We start from the raw sequence: 21,245 nt of genomic DNA, 5'->3' as shown, positions 1-21,245 counted from the left end.
GTATTTTATCCGCTTTTACTTAGAAGCTAATCTGCAACTAAACAATTGCTTACTTTGTCTTTACATAATGAGATTGTTCCACCAGATCCTAAAATATCTTTTAGAAAAAAAACAAACATTTTAGCATATCCCGTTTTTGGATTAGTGGTCAGATAAATTGGGCAGTGAGCGCCTCTGAACACATATATCAGAATGAATTCATCTACTTCCAGTCAACATTTAGTTCTCCAGACATCTTGGGATTACATCCTTACAGAGTTTGGTGGCCCGGTGACTAGTCCCGTTTTTCCTGTCTTGCTGGCATTCTCTGGCTATCTGTGCTTCAGTTTGCCCTTTGCTATTATAGACATGTTAGGACCTCGATGCCAATTTTTCTACCAATACAAAATTCAGAAGAACAAGCGACCAACAATAAGGATGATGATTTTCTGTATCTGGAAGGCTGTGTTAAACCATGTGATATATGTCTTCCCAACTGTATTTCTGAATTGTCTGTGGATGCCACCTGTATCCTTGCCAGTAAGTGCCCCTTCTGTTTGTACTCTTTTTGGGGAGGTCTTGGCATGTCTGCTTTTGTTTGACTTACAATATTTTATATGGCATGTACTACACCATAAAAACCACTGGTTATACAAGAAGGTCCATGCTGTCCACCATGAGTACGTTGCACCATTTTCATGGTCTAGTCAGAACCTTGGCGGCTATGAGTTGATGACTGTTGGCTTTTGGAGTACCATGAATCCCATCCAATTAGGATGTCATCCACTGACGTCCTGGACTTGTAACCTACTTAGTATTTGGATGTCTGTAGATGACCACGTAGGCTATAATTTTCCCTGGTCCCTTCACCATGTATTCCCGTTCGGCTTATATGGAGGGTCTTTATCCCATGACTTGCATCATCAGAAACCAGGAACAAACTTTGCTCCATTTTTTCGACACTGGGACTTAATTTGTGGAACCGTTTGCTCTATTACTGAAAATGCCTAATGTACAAGCTTAAATTTTTTATATATATATATATATATATATATATATATATATATATATATATATATATATATAAAACATACATATGTATATTTTAATTTGTATAACAACAGAGTGAAGGGAAACCAAATAGTGTTTTTAGCATAGAGGGAAAAGAACCCATACACCCCTGAAGGCTTCTGATGTGATCTGTTTAATCCAGGAAATTAAGACAAGATTAAGAATGTGTTTTTATACTTATGTGTTGTTCAGTTCATTTCATTCAGATACACCCACACACAGATGGATATACAGCATCATCTGTGCAATCTAGTATATGTGTTATTACATTCTAGGAACCAAAAGAACCATGCTATTGCTAACTGTTATTGTAATCAAACCGGTGAAAATATATATACAGTCAAAGGTGAAATATATACAGTGTATGTATATATATATATATATGTATATATCTTATAATATCGCATTAATATATGATACAGTTAAAGATAACATAAACAGTTCACATTTCACAATTGAAGTCAGTTGCATGTAAGCAGTCATTTTGGACGATTGTGATTTTAAGTACCATACAGTAACCAACACCTGGCATTAAAAGGGCAAATAATTCCAGCATGACCACATGTATAATAGTCACCTAATGAAGTTATTGATTTGCTAATTGTAGACAGTAAAAGGCATAGTTTGTCTATTCATACTCAACATATGTCGCTCATAGTGATGAAGTCCAGTCTGCGGTTTCAGCTATGCAGACATGTAAATAATTCAGCTATAATATAACACTAATTTTATACAGTATATCCAAAGCAAGAGGGTTACACTGAAATATGTGGATATTTTCTTCTTGTATAACAATTATTTTAAATGCAGATATTTTGTATGTATGTACATTAAATCACACATGTAATCTCACTTATTTGTTCACTGTTTCCCTGCTGTAACTAAAAGCTGTTGTTTGTCAATTGTGGCCCCTTTAAAGCAGTGATATTATCCTTTTGGAGCCAGACTGTGTTGTCAGGGAGCTGGAAAGGGTCTGAATTGTTGGGTTTGTGAACGCTGCTGAATGGGAGGGGGAGTCAACTCAGCGCCATCTAAATGAATAATAAAAAGGAAGATTCTATGCAGCATTTCCCTTGAAGATCATAGCTAAGCAGGTACTGATGATGGAAGCCTTCTCCTGTCTGGCCCATGCTTTGGACACATACCTCCACAGCAGACCACTGCTACATCTATTGTGGGACTACCTGCGGCTTCATTATGCTGATACTCTGAGGTCTCCACTCTTTCCTGTAGTCCTTACTGTTTCATGCTATGCTATCTCCTGCATGCCTTACCTTGTTTTCAACATCATGGGCAGAAGATTGCCTTTTATTCACAAATATAAGATCCAACAGGACCGAAATCCAACTGGACCAATGATTCTCCATTGCCTCGGAGTGACTCTATACAACCACCTGTTCCTTATCTTCCCAGCTGCTTTTGCCCAGTGGTACTGGAGACCTCCATGTCCATTGCCAGTAGAAGCTCCAAGCATTTTGGATGTAGTGTTTGGCGTGATAGCAAGCCTTCTGCTATTTGATTTTCAATACTTTATTTGGCACATGATCCATCACAGGAACAGGTGGCTATACAAAACATTTCATGCCATTCATCATGAATACATGGCTCCTTTTTCCATAGCCACCCAATGTCTTGGGGGCTGGGAACTGGTAACTGTTGGGTTCTGGACCACAATAAACCCTATAATCTTCAGGCGCCATATTCTCACAACCTGGATATTTATGGTATTTCATGTGTATGTCTCTGTAGAGGACCACTGTGGATATGATTTCCCTTGGTCCACTTCATGTCTAATACCATTTGGAATCTATGGGGGGCCAATAAAACATGATATGCATCACCAGAGACCTATGAGCAACTATGCCCCCCATTTTACACATTGGGACAACATTTTTGACACGCATGCAGACTTCACTTCTGTCAAAGGCATACTGGAGGTTGCTATCCCAAATAAGACTTGTTGTGCTAGTAAACAGGAGCATAACCTCTACGATGAAAGTGTCTCACCAACAGATAGGGTTGCTGAAGAAAGGAGCATTTAAATGATATATCATATATAAAAAGTTAGATATTTCTGTATTTTAATACCAGTTTGTTTATTGTAATTTTTTTTCAATGGGAATTGGGTATTTTCTTTTTTTGTTTGTAAATAAGCAAATGTCTGTGTTATAACACCAGGGTGATCATTTATGGTAAATGAGGTTAATAATATGTCAAAAACCCTTCACTTAAACAGTGTGTCCCACATTTTTGGCTACTGAACATCTACAGCAGTGTATTCATTCTTTGTTACTGTAATACACTGCTTTTGTGTGGTCGGTGCTCCTATTAATTTACAAGGAGTGTGTAGGAAAACTGTTAACCGAATGTTAAACACAAATGCTGGTTTATGTTTGCATGTAAATATAAAAATCAAATTAACATTTTATATAGAATATCAATATAGTCTGGATAATGTCATACATTCTTTGTCATGGCCATACATAAGGTATGGTGGCAGAGGTAAAGATCTGATCTGATTATTGTAACAATAATACTTATGACTATAATATTGAATGAGTCGGTTCTGAAATCAGAAATCTGCTCCACTGGTCAGAAAACTTTGTTGTTAAAGCTAAAACTTTACTTCACAATAGTCCAAGGAAAATACACGTGGGGTAATACGATTGTTCCCATGGTACGAACAACTGTCCATGCAGACAATTTTTATATTATGGCAAATGTGTTTTCATGCTTGCCCGTTCCCGATCGTCAAAATATTCACTGGACCAGGGGGGAATCTGTCTACTGCCAGTTTAAACATCTGTCACTAGCTGGTGCCATGCCATCTCTGTGTGCTTACTAGTGAAGAAAAAAGCTGCAGGTTGATGTATTTAGATATTTTTATATTTATATTTTTATATTTACACATTCAGGGGTCTCAAACTCGGCCGAGACATAGAAAAAATGGGAAGTTAACGGGCCGCATTACTTTCAAATTTGATACAATACAAATTATTGTTAATCAATTAGTTATTTGAACTACTGTAACAATACTACAATACCATAACAATACTACATTAATATAAGAATACTACATTACTATAATAATAATAATACCTCCTTACTATAATATTACTACATTACTATAACAATAATACATAACTATAACAATACTACATTACTATAATAATATTACATTACTATAATACTACATTACTATAACAATACTACATTACTATAATAATAATACTACATTACTATAATACTACATTACTATAATAATAATACTACATTACTATAACAATACTACATTACTATAATAATACTGCATTACTATAATACTACATTACTATAACAATACTACATTACTATAATAATACTGCATTACTATAATACTACATTACTATAACAATACTACATTACTATAATAATATTACATTACTATACTACATTACTATAACAATACGACATTACTATAATAATACTACATTACTATAATATATTACTATAATAATACTATAGTACTATAACAATACTACATTACTATAATATTACATTACTATAATAATACCACATTAATATAATACTACATTGCTATAATGCTATATTAATATAACAATAATACATTACTATGATAATACTAAATTACTATAATAATAATACTACATTACTATAACAATACTACATTACTATAACAATAATACATTACTATAATAATACAACATTACTATAATAATACTACATTACTATAATAATAATACTACATTACTATAATAACACTACATTACTATAATAATACTACATTACTATAATACTACATTACTATAATATTACATTACTATAATAATACCACATTAATATAATACTACATTGCTATAATGCTATATTAATATAACAATAATACATTACTATGATAATACTACATTACTATAATAATATTAATAATAATAATACTACATTACTATAACACTACATTACTATAACAATACTACATTACTATAACAATAATACATTACTATAATAATACTACATTACTATAATAATACTACATTCTTATAATAATAATACTACATTACTATAATACTACATTACTATAATAATACTACATTACTATAATAATAATAATAATAATAATAATACTACATTACTATAATACTACATTCTTATAATAATAATATTACATTACTATAATAACACTACATTACTATAATAAGGGCATGACCAGACGTGGCTGAATTGCTCTGGAATTCCGCTGCGGACAGTCCGCAGCGGAAATCCGCAGCGTACACGTTTCTCCATTGCCTTCCACAGCTTTTTAGTTAGGTTCGTTTACACGTTGCGGACAATTCCGTTGCGGAGCATACCCTGCGGTGCGGAATTTGGTGTCCACAGCATACACTGACTGTTGCGGACGTGTAGCGGACTTGTTGCGGACTCATTGCGGAATTTCTCCATTGACTTCAATGGAGCGTCAAAATTCCGCAATGAAGTCCGCAGATGTTATGTGTGCTGCGGAGCGTATATTGGTTTTACTAACATGATAGTTCTTCATTCTGGCTGGACCTTTGTATTTCTAGGTCTACAGCCAGACTGAGGAAGTCAATGGGGCTCCCGTAATTACGGGTGACTACGTGTGTGCACCCGTAATTACGGGAGCGTTGCTAGGCGACGTCAGTAAATAGTCACTATCCAGGGTGCTAAAACAGTTAAACGATCGGCAGTAACTGTTTCAGCACCCTGGACAGTGACTTCCGATCACAATATACATCAACATGTAAAAAAAATAGAAGTTCCTACTTACCAAGAACTCCCTGCTTCTTCCTCCAGTCCAGCCTCCCAGGATGACGTTTCAGTCCAAGTGACGGCTGCAGCCAATCACAGGCTGCAGCGGTCACATGGACTGCTGCGTCATCCAGGGAGGTCGGGCTGGATGTCAAGAGAGGGACGCGTCACCAAGACAACGGCCGGGTAAGTAAAAATTTATTTTACTTTTACTAGGGAAAGGGCTGTCTCTTCTTTCTATCCTGCAATGATAGAGAGAAGGGAAGCCCTCTTCCCCTCAATACGCAACGGCTAGTCCGCATCAATTTAATGCCCATTTTAGGAAGAGCCGCAACAGAATCTGCAACTCAGATTCTGTACGGCATTTATGCGGACAGTGTATGCAGAACTCCGCCACGTCTGGTCATAACCTAATACTACATTACTATAATACTACATTACTATAATAATACTACATTACTATAATATTAATGCATTACTATAACAATACTATATTACTATAACAATACTACATAACTATAACAATACTACATTACTATAATAATATTACATTACTATAATACTACATTACTATAACAATACTACATTACTATAATAATACTACATTACTTTAATATATTACTATAATGATACTACATTACTATAATAATACTACATTACTATAACAATACTACATTACTATAATACTACATTACTATAATAATACTACATTACTATAACAATACTACATTACTATAATATTAATACATTACTATAACAATACTACATAACTATAACAATACTACATTACTATAACAATACTACATTACTATAATAATACTACATTACTATAACAATAATACATTACTATAATAATACTACATTACTATAATACTACATTACTATAATATTACATTACTATAATAATAATACTACATTACTATAATAATACTACATTACAATAATAATAATAATAATAATACTACTACATTACTATAATACTGCATTCTTATAATAATAATAATAATAATAATAATAATAATACATTACTATAATAACACTACATTACTATAATAATACTACATTACTATAATACTACATTACTATAATTATACTACATTACTATAACAATACTACATAACTATAATAATACTACATTACTATAATAATATTACATTACTATAATACTACATTACTATAACAATACTACATTACTATAATAATGAAAACCACGCATGGCACACGGAAGCACTTCCGTGGGATGCGCGTGATTCGCGCAACAGCAGTGAAAAATATGAATGAAAACAGAAAAGCAGCTCTTGCTTTTCTGTTTACAAACATACAAACAGAGTGTCATAATGATGGCGGCTGCGCGAAAAGCACGCAGCCCCGCATCATATGGTGATGACACACAGAGCTGTTAAGTGCCTTTTGCGCATCTAAATCACAGCGTTTTTTGCGTGCGCAAAACGCACACGCTCGTGTGAATCCGGCCTTACCTTGACTCCAGGGACGCTCTCCGGCTGTTGCCTGTGTACCTGTGTAGCCGTCTGCGGACTGAGATCTTACTTAAATCCTCTGTATCTGGCATGTGAGTGACTAACTATTCCATGGGAATAGACTTTAGTGGTTCAATTTAATTTAAATGTATGAATATATCACCGCTACTCATTAGGGTATGTTCACACGCAGAGTCAAAAACGTCTCAAAATATGGAGCTGTTTTCAAGAGAAAACAGCTCCTGATTTTCAGACATTTTTTGTGCCACTCACGATTTGCGTGGCGTTTTTTACGGCCGTTTTGGAGCTTTTTTCAATAGAGTCTATGGAAAACGTCCCACGTTCTTTTTCGCGGCTGTTTTTTTATGCGTAAAAAAACGCAGCGAAAAATGCTCCGTCGGAACAGAACACCGTTTTCCCATTGAAATCAATGGCCAGATGTTTGGAGGCGTTCTGCTTCCGATTTTTCGGTGTTTTTTCAGGCGTTTACGACCCGAAAAATGGCCAAAAATAGGCCGTGTGAACATACCCTTACACACAACGGATCCTCCTTAAATCCTCACAAGGAGCAATGATCGGTTATGTTTAGGAATGAGCGCTCGTTGCAACAATCATTCATCTCCATACATTTCCATCATGTCGGCAGCACGTCTACCTGTTTACAGGTAAATGTGCTGATCGTAGCTCTGTTTATACAGGGCAATTACATAGTTACATAGTTACATAGTTACATAGTTAGTACGGCTGAAAAAAGACACATGTCCATCAAGTTCAACCAAGGGAAGGGAAAAGGGAAGGAAAAATTTCTACACATAGGAGCTAATATTTTTTTGTTCTAGGAAATTATCTAACCCTTTTTTAAAGCCATCTACTGTCCCTGCTGTGACCAGCTCCTGCGGTAGGCTATTCCATAAATTCACAGTTCTCACTGTAAAGAAGCCTTGTCGCCTCTGCAGCTTGAACCTTTTTTTCTCCAGACGGAGGGAGTGCCCCCTTGTTTTTTGAGGGGGTTTTACAAGGAACAGGATTTCACCATATTTTTTGTATGTGCCATTAATATATTTATATAAGTTAATCATGTCCCCCCTTAGTCTTCTTTTTTCAAGGCTAAATAGGTTTAATTCTTTCAATCTTTCCTCATAACTTAAATTCTCCATGCCCCTTATTAGCTTCGTTGCTCTTCTTTGTATTTTTTCCAACTCCAGGGCATCCTTTCTATGAACTGGAGCCCAGAACTGAACTGCATATTCTAGATGAGGCCTCACTAATGCTTTGTAAAGTGGCATTATTACATCCCTGTCCCGCGAGTCCATGCCTCTTTTAATACACGACAATATCCTGCTGGCCTTTGAAGCAGCTGATTGACACTGCATGCTGTTATTGAGTTTATGATTTACAAGTACACCCAGATCCTTCTCAACAAGTGAATCCGCCAGTGTAGCGCCCCCTAGGACATATGATGCATGCAGGTTGTTGGTACCAAGATGCATAACTTTACATTTATCTACATTAAACTTCATTTGCCAAGTGGACGCCCAAACACTTATATGATTGGGAACATTTATATGAACCCTCGTTTGCCTGGTCATTGGCCTTTGTAAAAGGGCCTTAAAGAGGCTCTGACACCAGTTTATTAATGCCCTATCTCCTAACTAATCTAATAGGCGCTTTGCTGCTGATAACTACAGTGTGATTGTTTTTCAAAACGTTTATTATTTGCAAAGTTAGGAGCATTTTTCTAAGGGCCAGTTCACACAGAGTTTTTTGACAAGTTTTTTGGCACGGAAAGTGCGCCGCAAAATGCGACAAAAAATGGCTGAAAATGCCTCCCATTGATTGGAGGCGGAGGTGTTTTTTTCCCGCCAGCGGGAAAACCGGCTCGCGGGAGAAAGAAGGGAGATGCCCTATCTTCGGACGTTTACCCCTCTGACCTCCCATTGACATTAATGGGAGGCAAAGAAAGCGTATTTCGCAGCGTTTTATGCCCGCGGCGCTCAATAACCACATGTTGAAAAACGCAGCGAAAAATGCTGCGAAAATCAGCGGGCAGGCAGACGAAAATCTGTCTCTAACTTACTAACGGAATTTTGAGGCAGATTTTCCTCCTGCAAAAAACTACCGAAATATGTTAATGTGGCTCCAATAGCCAAATAGGAGGTGACTCTTTCTTTTCACTCTGGGCGGTGTAATGTTTTCTGTATAACGCTGTCCAATCATCACACAGTTTCTCCCCCTTCCCTGCCCAGCAGTACAGTGTAGTCATATAGTATACAGCTTCCATTCCCGACTGCGTATTCAACTGGTGATATCTCCGGTTGTGTTACAGATAGAACTGCAATCCAGGTGTCATAGGAAACATTAGAATGTCCTCTTTCATATGACACCAGAAGGGAATATTTAGAAAAAAGCTCATAACTTCTAAAATAATAAACGTTTTGGGACACAATTTTCACTAACATTATCAGCGTGACAGCGCCTATTAGATTAGCTAGGAGATAGGACATTACTAAACTATGACAGAGCCTCTTTAAATGTGGCACTGTCATGGGATGCCACCCTTGCCACAAGTTAGTTTGTGAAATTTCTGAGACTACACAAATTAAAGCACATCCAACCAAACAGGCTAGGTGATTAAATAAATAAAACACTGTAGACAAATATAAACTTTCCAAAAGTGAGTTGACTGAAGTCGGCCACAGTTATTTATTAACCCCTTCCCAATATTTGCCATATGGACACGTCATGGAAAGCTAGTGCGTCTCGCATTTTGCCGTATCCATACGACAAATGGTGGACACCAGCTCAGAAACTGAGTCGGTGCCACCATCGCCGAATGTCAGGGGTATCTCACAGCTGACATCTGGCTGTAATGGCGGGGTCCAAAATTAGCTTTGATCCCCGCCATTAACCCCTTAAATTCAGCGCTCAAATGCGATCGCTGCATTTAAGCTGTTTGCAGCTCATCGGAACCCCAGCAATGATATTTTCGGTGGCTGCACTGGCAACCGGAGGCCTAATTCTGGCCTCCCAGTCTGCTTAGAACGGAAAACTTCCATCCCCCGCGCGGCGGTGGGGCCTGAAAGGCTTCCGTAGCCGACAGCAAGATGGCGCCGGCTCAGGAGCTGAGCAGGCGTCATCAGCGGTGGATGTCAGCTGTATGTTACAGCTGACATCCACCTGTAATGGCAGGTACCGGAACTAGCTCCGATCCCTGCTATTAGCCCCTTCGATGCAGCGATTGCAAGCGATCGCTGCATCTTAGAGGTTGCTAGCAGATTGCCAGCCCTGCCATGCAATCAGGGCTGCTGTTGCTGCTATGGCAACAGGAGACCTAACAATGGCCTCCTGCTCTGCGATTATGGAAGCCGATTAGGCCCCGCCGGGAAGCAAAGCCTAATCGGCTTGCTGTCAGTGAATGACTAACAGATCTAATACATTGCACTATATAGGTAGTGCAATGTATTAGAAAAAAAAATCTTACAGTTGGACCTTCAAGTCCCCTAGTGGGACTTGAAAAAAAGTGTAAAAAAAGTGTAAAAAAGTGTAAAAAAATTGTTTTAAAACATATAATAAAAGTTTCAAGTAGTAAAATAAAACACAATCGCCCTGTTCCCTTATCAAGTCCTTTATTATTGAAAAAAATAAATAAACCATACATATTTGGTATCTCCGTGTCCGTAACCGCCTAAACTATAAAAATATTATGTTATTTATTTCACGCGGTGAGCGGCATAAAAAAAACTAAAATATTGGAATAAAAAATGATCAAAAAATCACATGTATCCAAAAATGGTACCTATAAAAACTATAGGTCATCTTGCAAAAAACAAGCCCTCACACAGCTCCGTCGGCGAAAAAATTAAAAGGCTATGGTTCTCACAAGTTGGCGACAGAAAAAAATACATTCTTTTTACAAAAGTAATTTTATTGTGCAAAAAGTTGTAAAACATAAAAAAGTGCTATAAATTAGGTATCGCCAGAATCAGACTGACCCGCAGATTTAGGCCTCATGCACACGACCGTATTTTTTCCCACCCGTAAATACTGGCGTAAATACGGGTCCGGTGTCACACGTATTCGACCCGTTTTGCACCAGTATTTACGGACCCGTGCCCGTAAATATGGGTCCGGTGTCACCCGTATTCCACCCGTATTTACGGGCACGTTTTTGGCGGCAAAATAGCACTGCACTAATCGGCAGCCCCTTCTCTCTATCAGTGCAGGATAGAGAGAAGGGACAGCCCTTTCTGTAATAAAAGTTAAAGAAATTCATACTTACCCGGCCGTTGTCTTGGTGACGCGTCCCTCTCTTCACATCCAGCCCGACATCCCTGGATGACGCGGCAGTCCATGTGACCGCTGCAGCCTGTGATTGACCTGTGATTGGCTGCAGCGGTCACATGGGCTGAAACGTCATCCAGGGACGGCCAGGACGTCGGGCCGGATGTCGAGAGGGACGCGTCACCAAGGCAACGGCCGGGAGACCGGACTGGAGGAAGCAGGAAGTTCTCGGTAAGTATGAACGTCTTTTATTTTTATTTTTTACAGGTTGCTCTTTATTCTGATCGGTAGTCACTGTCCAGGGTGCTGAAAGAGTTACTGCCAATCAGTTAACTCTTTCAGCTCCCTGGACAGTGACTATTTACTGACGTCGCTTAGCAATGCTGCCGTAATGACGGGTGCACACATGTAGCCACCCGTCATTACGGGAGCTCCATAGACTTCTATGGACTGTCCGTGCCGTTATTAAGGCCTGAAATAGGACATGTTCTATCTTTTTTAACGGCACGGGCACCTTCCCGTAAGAAAACGGGAAGGTACCCGTGGCCAATAGAAGTCTATGAGCCCGTTATTACGGGTCGTAATTACGACCCGTAATAACGGGAGTTTTTACGGTCGTGTGCATGAGGCCTTAGGCTGGGTTCACACGACCTATTTTCAGGCGTAAACGAGGCGTATTATGCCTCGTTTTTCGTCTCAAAATAGGGCTACAATACGTCGGCAAACATCTGCCCATTCATTTGAATGGGTTTGCCGACGTACTGTGCAGACGACCTGTCATTTACGCGTCGTCGTTTGAGAGCTGTCAAACGACGACGCGTAAAAATACAGCCTCGTCAAAAGAAGTGCAGGACACTTCTTTCAGACGTAATTTGAGCCGTTCTTCATTGAACTCAATGAAGCACAGCTCCAAATTTACGGGGCTGTCAGAGAAGTCTCGCAAAATGCGAGGAGGAATATTTAAGTCTGAAACGAGGCAGCTGTTTTCTCCTGAAAACAGTCTGTCTTTTCAGACGTAAAAGCCTGCTACCGTGTGCACATACCCTTAAAGTTAACATGTAGTTTTTAACGTGTGCTGAACTCTGCATAAAAAAAACCCTAAAAAAACGATGCCAGAATTGCAGTGTTTTGGTCCCTTGCCTCCCAAAAATAGGATAAAAAGTGATCAAAAAGTCGCATGTACCCCAAAATGGTATCAATAATTACTACAGCTCGTCCCGCAAAAAAACAGCCCTCATACCACTACGTCTATTAAAAAATAAAATTAGTTAAGGCTCCAATAAGTCAGGAAATAAAAAATATGCAGTTGTGCCGGCCCGAGGGGAACATTTCTTCTATTTCAAGAGGCAAATTATCAAGGCCCTAAAATTAGGGAACCAGGAAGGGGAGGGCCCAAACATATCTGCTAGAAGAGAGGGCGCCCGTATTATACCAGGACAATACTACCCAGCAAAATTCCCCAAACTGCAAAGGTGCGGAGTGTGGACCAAAAGGGGGAAAAGGAAGGTCATTTATCAGTGCGACACTGGCCTGTGCAGAAAGGATTGTGTCACAGCGTAACACACATCTATGGATTATTTAGATTATTTTAACCCAATTATTATACCACTTGACTATGCCCCTGATGTACTCTGCCCGGCTTACATGTGCCCCCACATTATAAAAGGCAACACCAGCATTACTCAAACAAATCTACTATCAAGCAAATCCACGCTCCAAAAGCCAAATGGTGAACAGCAGTTTACTTCCACATATATGGCATCGTCATACCCGGGAGAACCCTTTTAACCGTTTTTGGGCACGACATATTTGCCACTGAAATAGCATATCTAGGGAAAAATTAACATTTTTACTTTGCACCATCCGCATCGCAATTTATTTATGACAAAGACCTGTGGGATGAAGATGCTCACTACACCCCTTAATAAATGCCTTGAGGGGTGCAGTTTCCAAAATGGGGTCACTTCTCAGGGGTTTCTTTTATTATTTCACATCAGAGCTCTGCAATTGTGAACCAATACTTTGTAAATTGCCAAATTAGGCCTCAATTTTACATGGTACTCTTTGACTCCTGAGCCCTGTCAAATGTCCAGGCAAAAGATTAGGGTCACATGTAGGGTGTTTCTAAAACCGGGAAACACAGCATAATAGTTAGAGAGCTGGCTTGTTATAGTGGCACAAGCTGGGCACCACATATTGGCATATCTATGGAAAAAATCCAATTTTCACTCTGCAACATCGAGTGCACACTAATTTCTGCAAAACACCTGCGAGGTTAACATGTGCACGACACCCCTAGGTGAATACCTTGAGGGGTGTAGTTTCCAAAATGTCATCACTTCTGGGGGGTTTCCACTGGTTTGGTCCCACAGGGGCTTTGCAAATGCGACATAGCGCCCAGAAAACAATCCAGTAAAATCTGCACTACAAAAGCCAAATGGCACTCCTTCCCTTCTGAGCCCTACTATGTGCCCAAAAAGCAGTTTATTACCACATATGGGGTATTTACATAATCGGGAGAAATTGCTTTACAAATTTTGCTGTGCTTTTTCTCCTTTAGTCAATGTGGAAATGAAAAAAAATTTGCTAAACCTACATTTTCTTTGAAAAAATTTAGATTTTCATATTTACGGCCTAATTCCAATCATTTCTGCAAAAAATCTTTGCGGTCAAAAAATGTTCACAATACCTCTAGATAATTTCCTCAATGGGTGTAGTTTCCAAAATGGGGTCACTTGTGGGGGGTTTCCACTGTTTTGGCCACTCAGGGGCTTTGCAAATTCGACATGGCCTCCGCAAACCATTCTTGCTAAACTTGAGCGCCAAAAGCCAAATAGCGCTCTTTCCCTTCTGAGCCGTGCCGTGTGTCCAAACAGCCGTTTATGACCACACGTGGGGTATTGTTTTACTCGGGAGAAATTGCTTTACAAATTTTGTGGAGCTTTTTTCCTTTAGTCCTTGTGGAAATGAAAAAAAATTAAAACCTACATTTTCTTTGAAAAAACCTGTGGGGTCAAAATGTTCACTATACCCCTAGATAATTTCCTTGAGGTGTTAAGTTTCCCACATGGGGTCACTTTTGGGGGATTTCCACTGTTTTGGCACTGCAAGAGCCCTTCAAACCTGACATGATGCCTAAAATATATTCTAATAAAGAGAAGGCCTCAAAATCCTCTAGGTACTCTTTTTGCTTCTGAGGCCGGTGCTTCAGTCTATTACCACACTAGGGCCACATGTGGGATATTTCCTAAACCTGCAGAACCTGGGCAATAAATATTGAGTTGTGTTTCTCTGGTAAAACCTTCTATGTTACAAAAAAAATGGATTAAAAATGAATTTCTACAAAAAGAAATGAAATTTGGAAATTTCACCTCTACTTTGCTTTAATTCCTGTGAAGCGTCTAAAGGGATAAGAAACTTTCTAAATGCTGTTTTGAATACTTTGAGGGGTGACCTTTTTAAAATGGGGTGACTTATTGGGGGTTTCTAATATATAAGGCCCTCAAAGCCACTTTACATCTGAACTGGCCACTGTAAAAGTAGCCTTTTGAAATTTTCTTGAAAATTTGAGTGTTACGTCCATGGCCGGGGATCGCCGTTCTAACTCACCCCCTAACGATCCCGGCCATGGACACCTCTCTGCTCGGCGTCCTCCTCCCTCTGGCAGACGCCGGCACTGTCTTCCGGGTCCTCGCGCCGTTCCCCGCAGGGCGCGCGCGCCCGCGCGTGCACGGCCTTAAAGGGCCAATACGCGTCCAGCTGCCAGTAATCAGTTATCAGCCCAAATGGCTGCTGGACTATAAAAAGGGGCTCTGCCCACTGGTTCCTTGCCTGAGCGTTGTTGTATACCCTAGTCTGTCTTGCTAAAGGTCTCCCAGTGTTTTCCAGTTCCCAGTGTTGCCCGTTCCTGCTGCCTGTACCCTGTATCCCGTACTATCGTTACCTGCTGTAAAAGCCAAGTCGTGTCTTCCGCCACATCCGCAGCGTCACCTGCTGTGAAAGTCAAGTCGTGTCTTCCGCCGCATCCGCGGCGTCTCCTGCTGTGAAAGACAAGACGTGTCTTCCGCCGCATCCGCGGCGTCTCCTGCTGTGAAAGCCAAGTCGTGATCCTGCCACTGTCTACATTGCCTCAGGTACCCGTTTTGAACTATAGACATTGTTTTGTACCTTGTTGGCCAGCTGCTACCCCACTACGCGGTACGGCACAGTGGGTCCACACCCCGCGCCGTGACAGTACTCTCAGGCCATGGACCCCGCTGGCCAAGTCAAGAGCCTGTCATCCTCGCAAGCCATGCAGGCAGACCTGCAGGATCTGCAAGCGCGACAGGATCAACTCATTGTGGCAGCATCTTGGTGCACTAGTTTCTTCCGTCATCGCCCCTAGTGAAACTCCTCCGATCGACCCTCCTGCTACACCTCCTGGCAGCTCCAGTTCGGACTCTCGGTTCTCGCTGCCATTACCACCACGGTTTCATGGAGATGCAAGTTCGTGCAGGGGGTTCCTGAACCAATGCCAAATCCACTTCACTCTGCACGCCCAAGCATTTCCTTCGGACGGAGCCAGGATCGCCTTTATTGTATCCCTGCTCGCCAGCAAGGCCCTGGCGTGGGCGAATCCAATCTGGGAACGACAGGGACCCGTGACCAGAGACTTCCAGGGGTTTGTGCGGTTGTTCCGTTCCATATTTGAGGAGCCTGGACGAGCCTCATCGGCTGCCACTGCTATTTTTAACCTGCGTCAGGAGGACGCCTCCGTGGGCGAATACACCATCCAGTTCCGGACTCTGGCAGGAGAATTGTCTTGGAACAATGAGGCCTTGGTAGCATCCTTCTGGCATGGCCTATCGCCTGAGATCAAAGACGAACTGGCTGCTCGAGATCTCCCAGCTGCCCTGGATGATCTGATTCTACTGGCTACCCGCGTGGACATAAGGCTCAGAGAGAGATCCCAAGAGATTCTACAGGAGAGACGGCTTCCTAGATTGGCGCCCAACTTCCAGAAACCCCTCTTGCCCTGTTCTTCTGCTGCGCCCGAGGTCCCGATGCAGGTGGATCGGCTTAAACTGTCTGATCAGGAGAAACTGCGCAGGCGCACCTCTGGACTCTGTCTGTATTGCGGCCTCGCTGGCCATGTCGTGCGTCTGTGTCCCCAGAGGCCTAAGAAACCCCAATGTCTGGGATTGGTTGGAGAGACCATTGATCGTTGCCTCGGTAGATGGACTGCCTTTGCCTGACCCAGTTTTGTCTGTGACCAAGCCGTTGAGACTCCAGGTGGGAGCTCTTCATTCCGAGCTGATCTCTCTGTATGTCCTGTCCAAGGCCGTCAACCCCGTGCTGCTGGGCTTGCCTTTGCTCCGTCTTCACGCCCCAGTCCTGAATTGTAACTCTGGAGAGGTTCTTCAGTGGGGTCCCAAGTGTCTAGACCGCTGTCTGGGCCATGTCCGTCCATCCCAGCCTTCTTCGCCTCAGTCATTGTCTGGGCTACCTCCTTGTTACTCTCAGTTCGCTGATGTCTTCGACAAAAAGGAGGCAGAGATATTGCCACCACATCGAGAATACGACTGTCCCATCGACTTGGTTCCTGACTCTTCTCCTCCTCGCGGTAGAGTATACCCTCTTTCCTTGCCAGAGACCCAGTCTATGTCGGCCCACATTAAAGAGAATCTTTATCCCCGGAGCCGGGTTTTTCTTTGTCAAAAAGAAGGATGGATCACTTCGACCCTGCATTGACTACCGGGGTCTCAATCAGAACACGGTGAAGAACAGGCACCCCTTGCCATTGATTTCTGAGCTCTTTGATCGTATAGAATGGCGAAATTTTTTTCCAAGCTTGACCTGCGGGGGGCCTACAATCTAATCCGGATCCGTCAGAGAGACGAGTGGAAGACTGCCTTTAACACACGTGATGGACACTACGAATATTTGGTCATGCCCTTCGGCCTGTGTAATGCTCCCGCAATATTTCAAGAATTTGTGAATGACATATTTCGTGACATCCTCTATGTCTGTGTTGTGGTGTACCTCGATGATATCTTGATTTTTTCCCCAGATCTTGTGACTCATCAGGGCCATGTCCGCCAGGTGTTGTTTAGATTAAGAGAGAATCATCTCTACGCCAAGTTGGAGAAGTGTGTGTTCCAAGAAAAGTCTCTACCCTTCCTGGGCTACATTATCTCTGATCAGGGTCTCAAGATGGATCCCGAGAAGGTCAAGGCTGTCCTGGAGTGGCCACGTCCCCAAGGCTTAAGGGCCATACAACGCTTCCTGGGATTCGCCAACTTCTACAGACTATTCATCCCCAACTTCTCTTCTCTGACAGCTCCCATCCCCACCCTCACTAAAAAGGGTATGAATGCCAAAGTATGGACTCCAGAGGCGGAGATCGCATTTGAAACCTTAAAGAAAGCCTTCACGTCTGCCTCCATTCTGCACCATGCTGATGTGTCCCTGCAATTTTCGTTAGAGGTGGATGCCTCCTCTATTGGTGCCGGGGCTCTATTGTACCAGAGGGGTTCGAAAGGCAAGATGGTGGTATGTGGTTACTACTCCAAGCTGTTTTCTTCTGCAGAGCGCAACTACTCGATTGGGGACTGGGAGTTACTGGCCATCAAGCTGGCTCTGCAGGAATGGAGACACCTGCTGGAAGGCGCAGCTCATCCTATCCTGGTCTTCACGGACCACAAGAACTTGACCTACCTACAGACGGCTCAACGACTGAACCCTCGTCAAGCCAGATGGTCATTGTTTTTTGCACGGTTCCGGTTCGTACTCCACTACCGACAAGAATGTGAGGGCCGATGCCTTGTCCAGGTCTTTTGAAACAGAGGACACTGTGGAGTCCCCACAGAATATTATCGATCCCTCCTGCATCTACTCTGTCAACCCTCTGCACCTTAGAGGCATTCCCCCAGGAAAAACTTTCGTACGGCTGGCAGACAGAGGAAGAATCCTTCGCTGGGGTCACTGTTCCAAGCTGGCAGGACAGCGGGTGCCCGTAAGACCCGAGACCTGATTGGCCGTCAGTTCTGGTGGCCCACGCTGCCCAAAGACGTCATAGACTTCGTCTCCTCCTGTACGGTGTGTGCAGCCAACAAGGGTGCCCACTCCAGACCTGCCGGTTTGCTCCAACCACTGCCGGTGCCCGAGGCCCCCTGGCGGCATATTGCTATGGATTTTGTTACGGATCTGCCTACCTCTGCAGGATGCAGTGTGATCTGGGTGGTGGTGGATCGTTTTTCAAAGATGGCTCATTTTGTTCCCCTGACTGGCCTGCCTTCTGCCACTCGACAGGCTGACCTCTTCATGCAACACATCTTCCGTCTGCATGGATTACCTCTGCATATTGTCTCGGATCGAGGGGTCCAGAGGAGAGGTCTTGGGAGCCAGAGGAGAATATCGATGCCCCTGTCCTCGTGAAGAAATTTCTTTCCCGCTCTGGTCCCCAGAGGAGGGGGCGTAAGAGGGGGGATACTGTTACGTCCATGGCCGGGGATCGCCGTTCTAACTCACCCCCTGACGATCCCGGCCATGGACACCTCTCTGCTCGGCATCCTCCTCCCTCTGGCAGACGCTGGCACTGTCTTCCGGGTTCTCGCGCCATTCCCCGCAGGGCGCGCGCGCCCGCGCGTGCACGGCCTTAAAGGGCCAGTACGCGTCCAGCTGTCAGTAATCAGTTATCAGCCCAAATGGCTGCTGGACTATAAAAAGGGGCTCTGCCCACTGGTTCCTTGCCTGAGCGTTGTTGTATACCCTAGTCTGTCTTGCTAAAGGTCTCCCAGTGTTTTCCAGTTCCCAATGTTGCCCGTTCCTGCTTCCTGTACCCTGTATCCCGTACTATCGTTACCTGCTGTAAAAGCCAAGTCATGTCTTCCACGGCATCCGCGGCGTCACCTGCTTCGAAAGTCAAGTCGTGTCTTCCGCCGCATCCGCGGCGTCTCCTGCTGTGAAAGCCAAGTCGTGATCCTGCCACTGTCTACATTGTCTCAGGTACCCGTTTTGAACTATAGACATTGTTTTGTACCTTGTTGGCCAGCTGCTACCCCGCTACGCGGTACGGCCCAGTGGGTCCACACCCCGTGCCGTGACAGTGAGAAATTGCTGCTAAAGTTCTAAGCCTTGTAACGTCCTAGAAAAATAAGAGGATACTCAAAAAACAATGAAAACGTAAAATAGACATATGGGGGATGCTAATTAGCAACAATTTTGTGTGATATAACTGCCTGTCTTCCAAGCAGATACATTTAAATAAAAAAAAATGCTGATTTTTGCAATTTTTCGCCAAATTTTGTTGTTTTTCACAATTAAATACTGAATGTATCGAGCAAATTTTGCCAATAACATAAAGTCCAATGTGTCACGAGAACACAGTCTCAGAATCGCTTGGATAGGTAAAAGCATTCCGAAGTTATTACCACATAAATTTACACATTTCAGATTTGAAAAATGAGGCTCAGTCAGGAAGGTCAAAAGTGGCCAAAGAGGGAAGGGGTTAAATATAAACAAATTTATTTACATAAACATTATGCCACACAGTCCTGTGCAGATGCATGTAGGATTAACAAAAAACCGCCATAAGGAGGATGTGTATCCCAAACTACACGGCCCCCAGCCAACAGAAAAATGTCCTTCTCCACTCCATCCTGTAAACCCAAAAGAAAAATGTCTAGGCCAATGTCCGTTAAATCTACACAATTTGACAAAAGCAGACAACGGTTGTCACCTTGTAAGTGGCGATGTCTGATCACTACACCACCATGAGATCTAACGAAGTGAGATACTCTTGTATTCAAAAGCCGCCGACCTTGCTCGATCACATTAACATCACGGGCCACATGCCACACCACCCTAGGTATAATTTCCGTCCAAACGAGAACCAGCTCAGGAAAAAATTAAGCGAACCTTTCCAAATCAGATTCGATCAATGCAATTAGCTTGCCCAAGCATACATTACACAGGTCATTACCACCAACATGAACAACCAACACAGTGGGAACCATCCGATATCTACTAATGTCAACCACTTTGAGCAAAGCCTGCAGCCATCGCAAGCACCGGAGTCCCCGCCAATGCACATCCGCAGCTGTAAAACTCAATGAACGACCAACCAGGGCGGATGGTAGCCCGATGCTCTGCCCAAAACCCTTATGAGTGACCGAGTTTCCAGCATGCCTGCCTGCTGAAAGAAAAGCAAAGTCAGTGAAGTAATAGATCAGGACGTATATAGCCCGCAAAACAATGGGAACGCCAGCGCCCAATGAGACGCACCACCTCATCCAGCAAACCAAGTTCACTCTCCGTAGTGGCCATGCCAATCCTAAACGAATGGGTTCCGAATTCAGTAGAAGGGAACCAACAAAGACTAGCTCACGCTTGAACACCACAGAAAATTGGAAACGCGTCAAATGGACGCCCCTGGCATGGGACAAAAAATTATTGTCCGATTTCCGTACACGGATATAGTCAGAAACAATCACGACTGGGCATGCGACACCTTGTACAGGCCAAAGAGAAACCCAACACCCTTTCTTGAAAATATCCGTCCTCGAACGCTGGATACGACAACGCAAACCGTTCATCGACAATACCACATCCTCGAACAATAACCCACCTGTACGTTTTGTGCTAAGGGGTACGAGTTCGGAAATACGCAATACGCCGTAGAAAGCCAAAGCA

General features: G+C 42.4%; 2 protein-coding genes across 2 annotated transcripts; both read left to right on the top strand.

Annotated features, from left to right (window-relative positions):
* Positions 1 to 192: 192 nt before the first annotated feature.
* On the top strand, positions 193 to 990 carry LOC142748020 (cholesterol 25-hydroxylase-like protein 1, member 1). Its single transcript, XM_075855136.1, has one exon. The coding sequence runs from the start codon at positions 193 to 195 to the stop codon at positions 988 to 990; it is 798 nt and encodes a 265-aa protein (XP_075711251.1).
* A 1,114-nt stretch (positions 991 to 2,104) lies between these two features.
* Positions 2,105 to 3,426, top strand: LOC142748018 (cholesterol 25-hydroxylase-like protein 1, member 2). Its single transcript, XM_075855135.1, has one exon. It carries the CDS (start codon positions 2,151 to 2,153, stop codon positions 3,090 to 3,092), a length of 942 nt encoding a protein of 313 aa, XP_075711250.1. The 5' UTR covers positions 2,105 to 2,150; the 3' UTR covers positions 3,093 to 3,426.
* The last annotated feature ends 17,819 nt before the right edge of the window (positions 3,427 to 21,245 follow it).

The sequence above is a fragment of the Rhinoderma darwinii genome, chromosome 3, assembly GCF_050947455.1.
Source record: "Rhinoderma darwinii isolate aRhiDar2 chromosome 3, aRhiDar2.hap1, whole genome shotgun sequence".
NCBI classification, from domain to species: Eukaryota; Metazoa; Chordata; class Amphibia; order Anura; family Rhinodermatidae; genus Rhinoderma; species Rhinoderma darwinii.
This window is presented reverse-complemented; position numbering and strand designations above follow the sequence as displayed.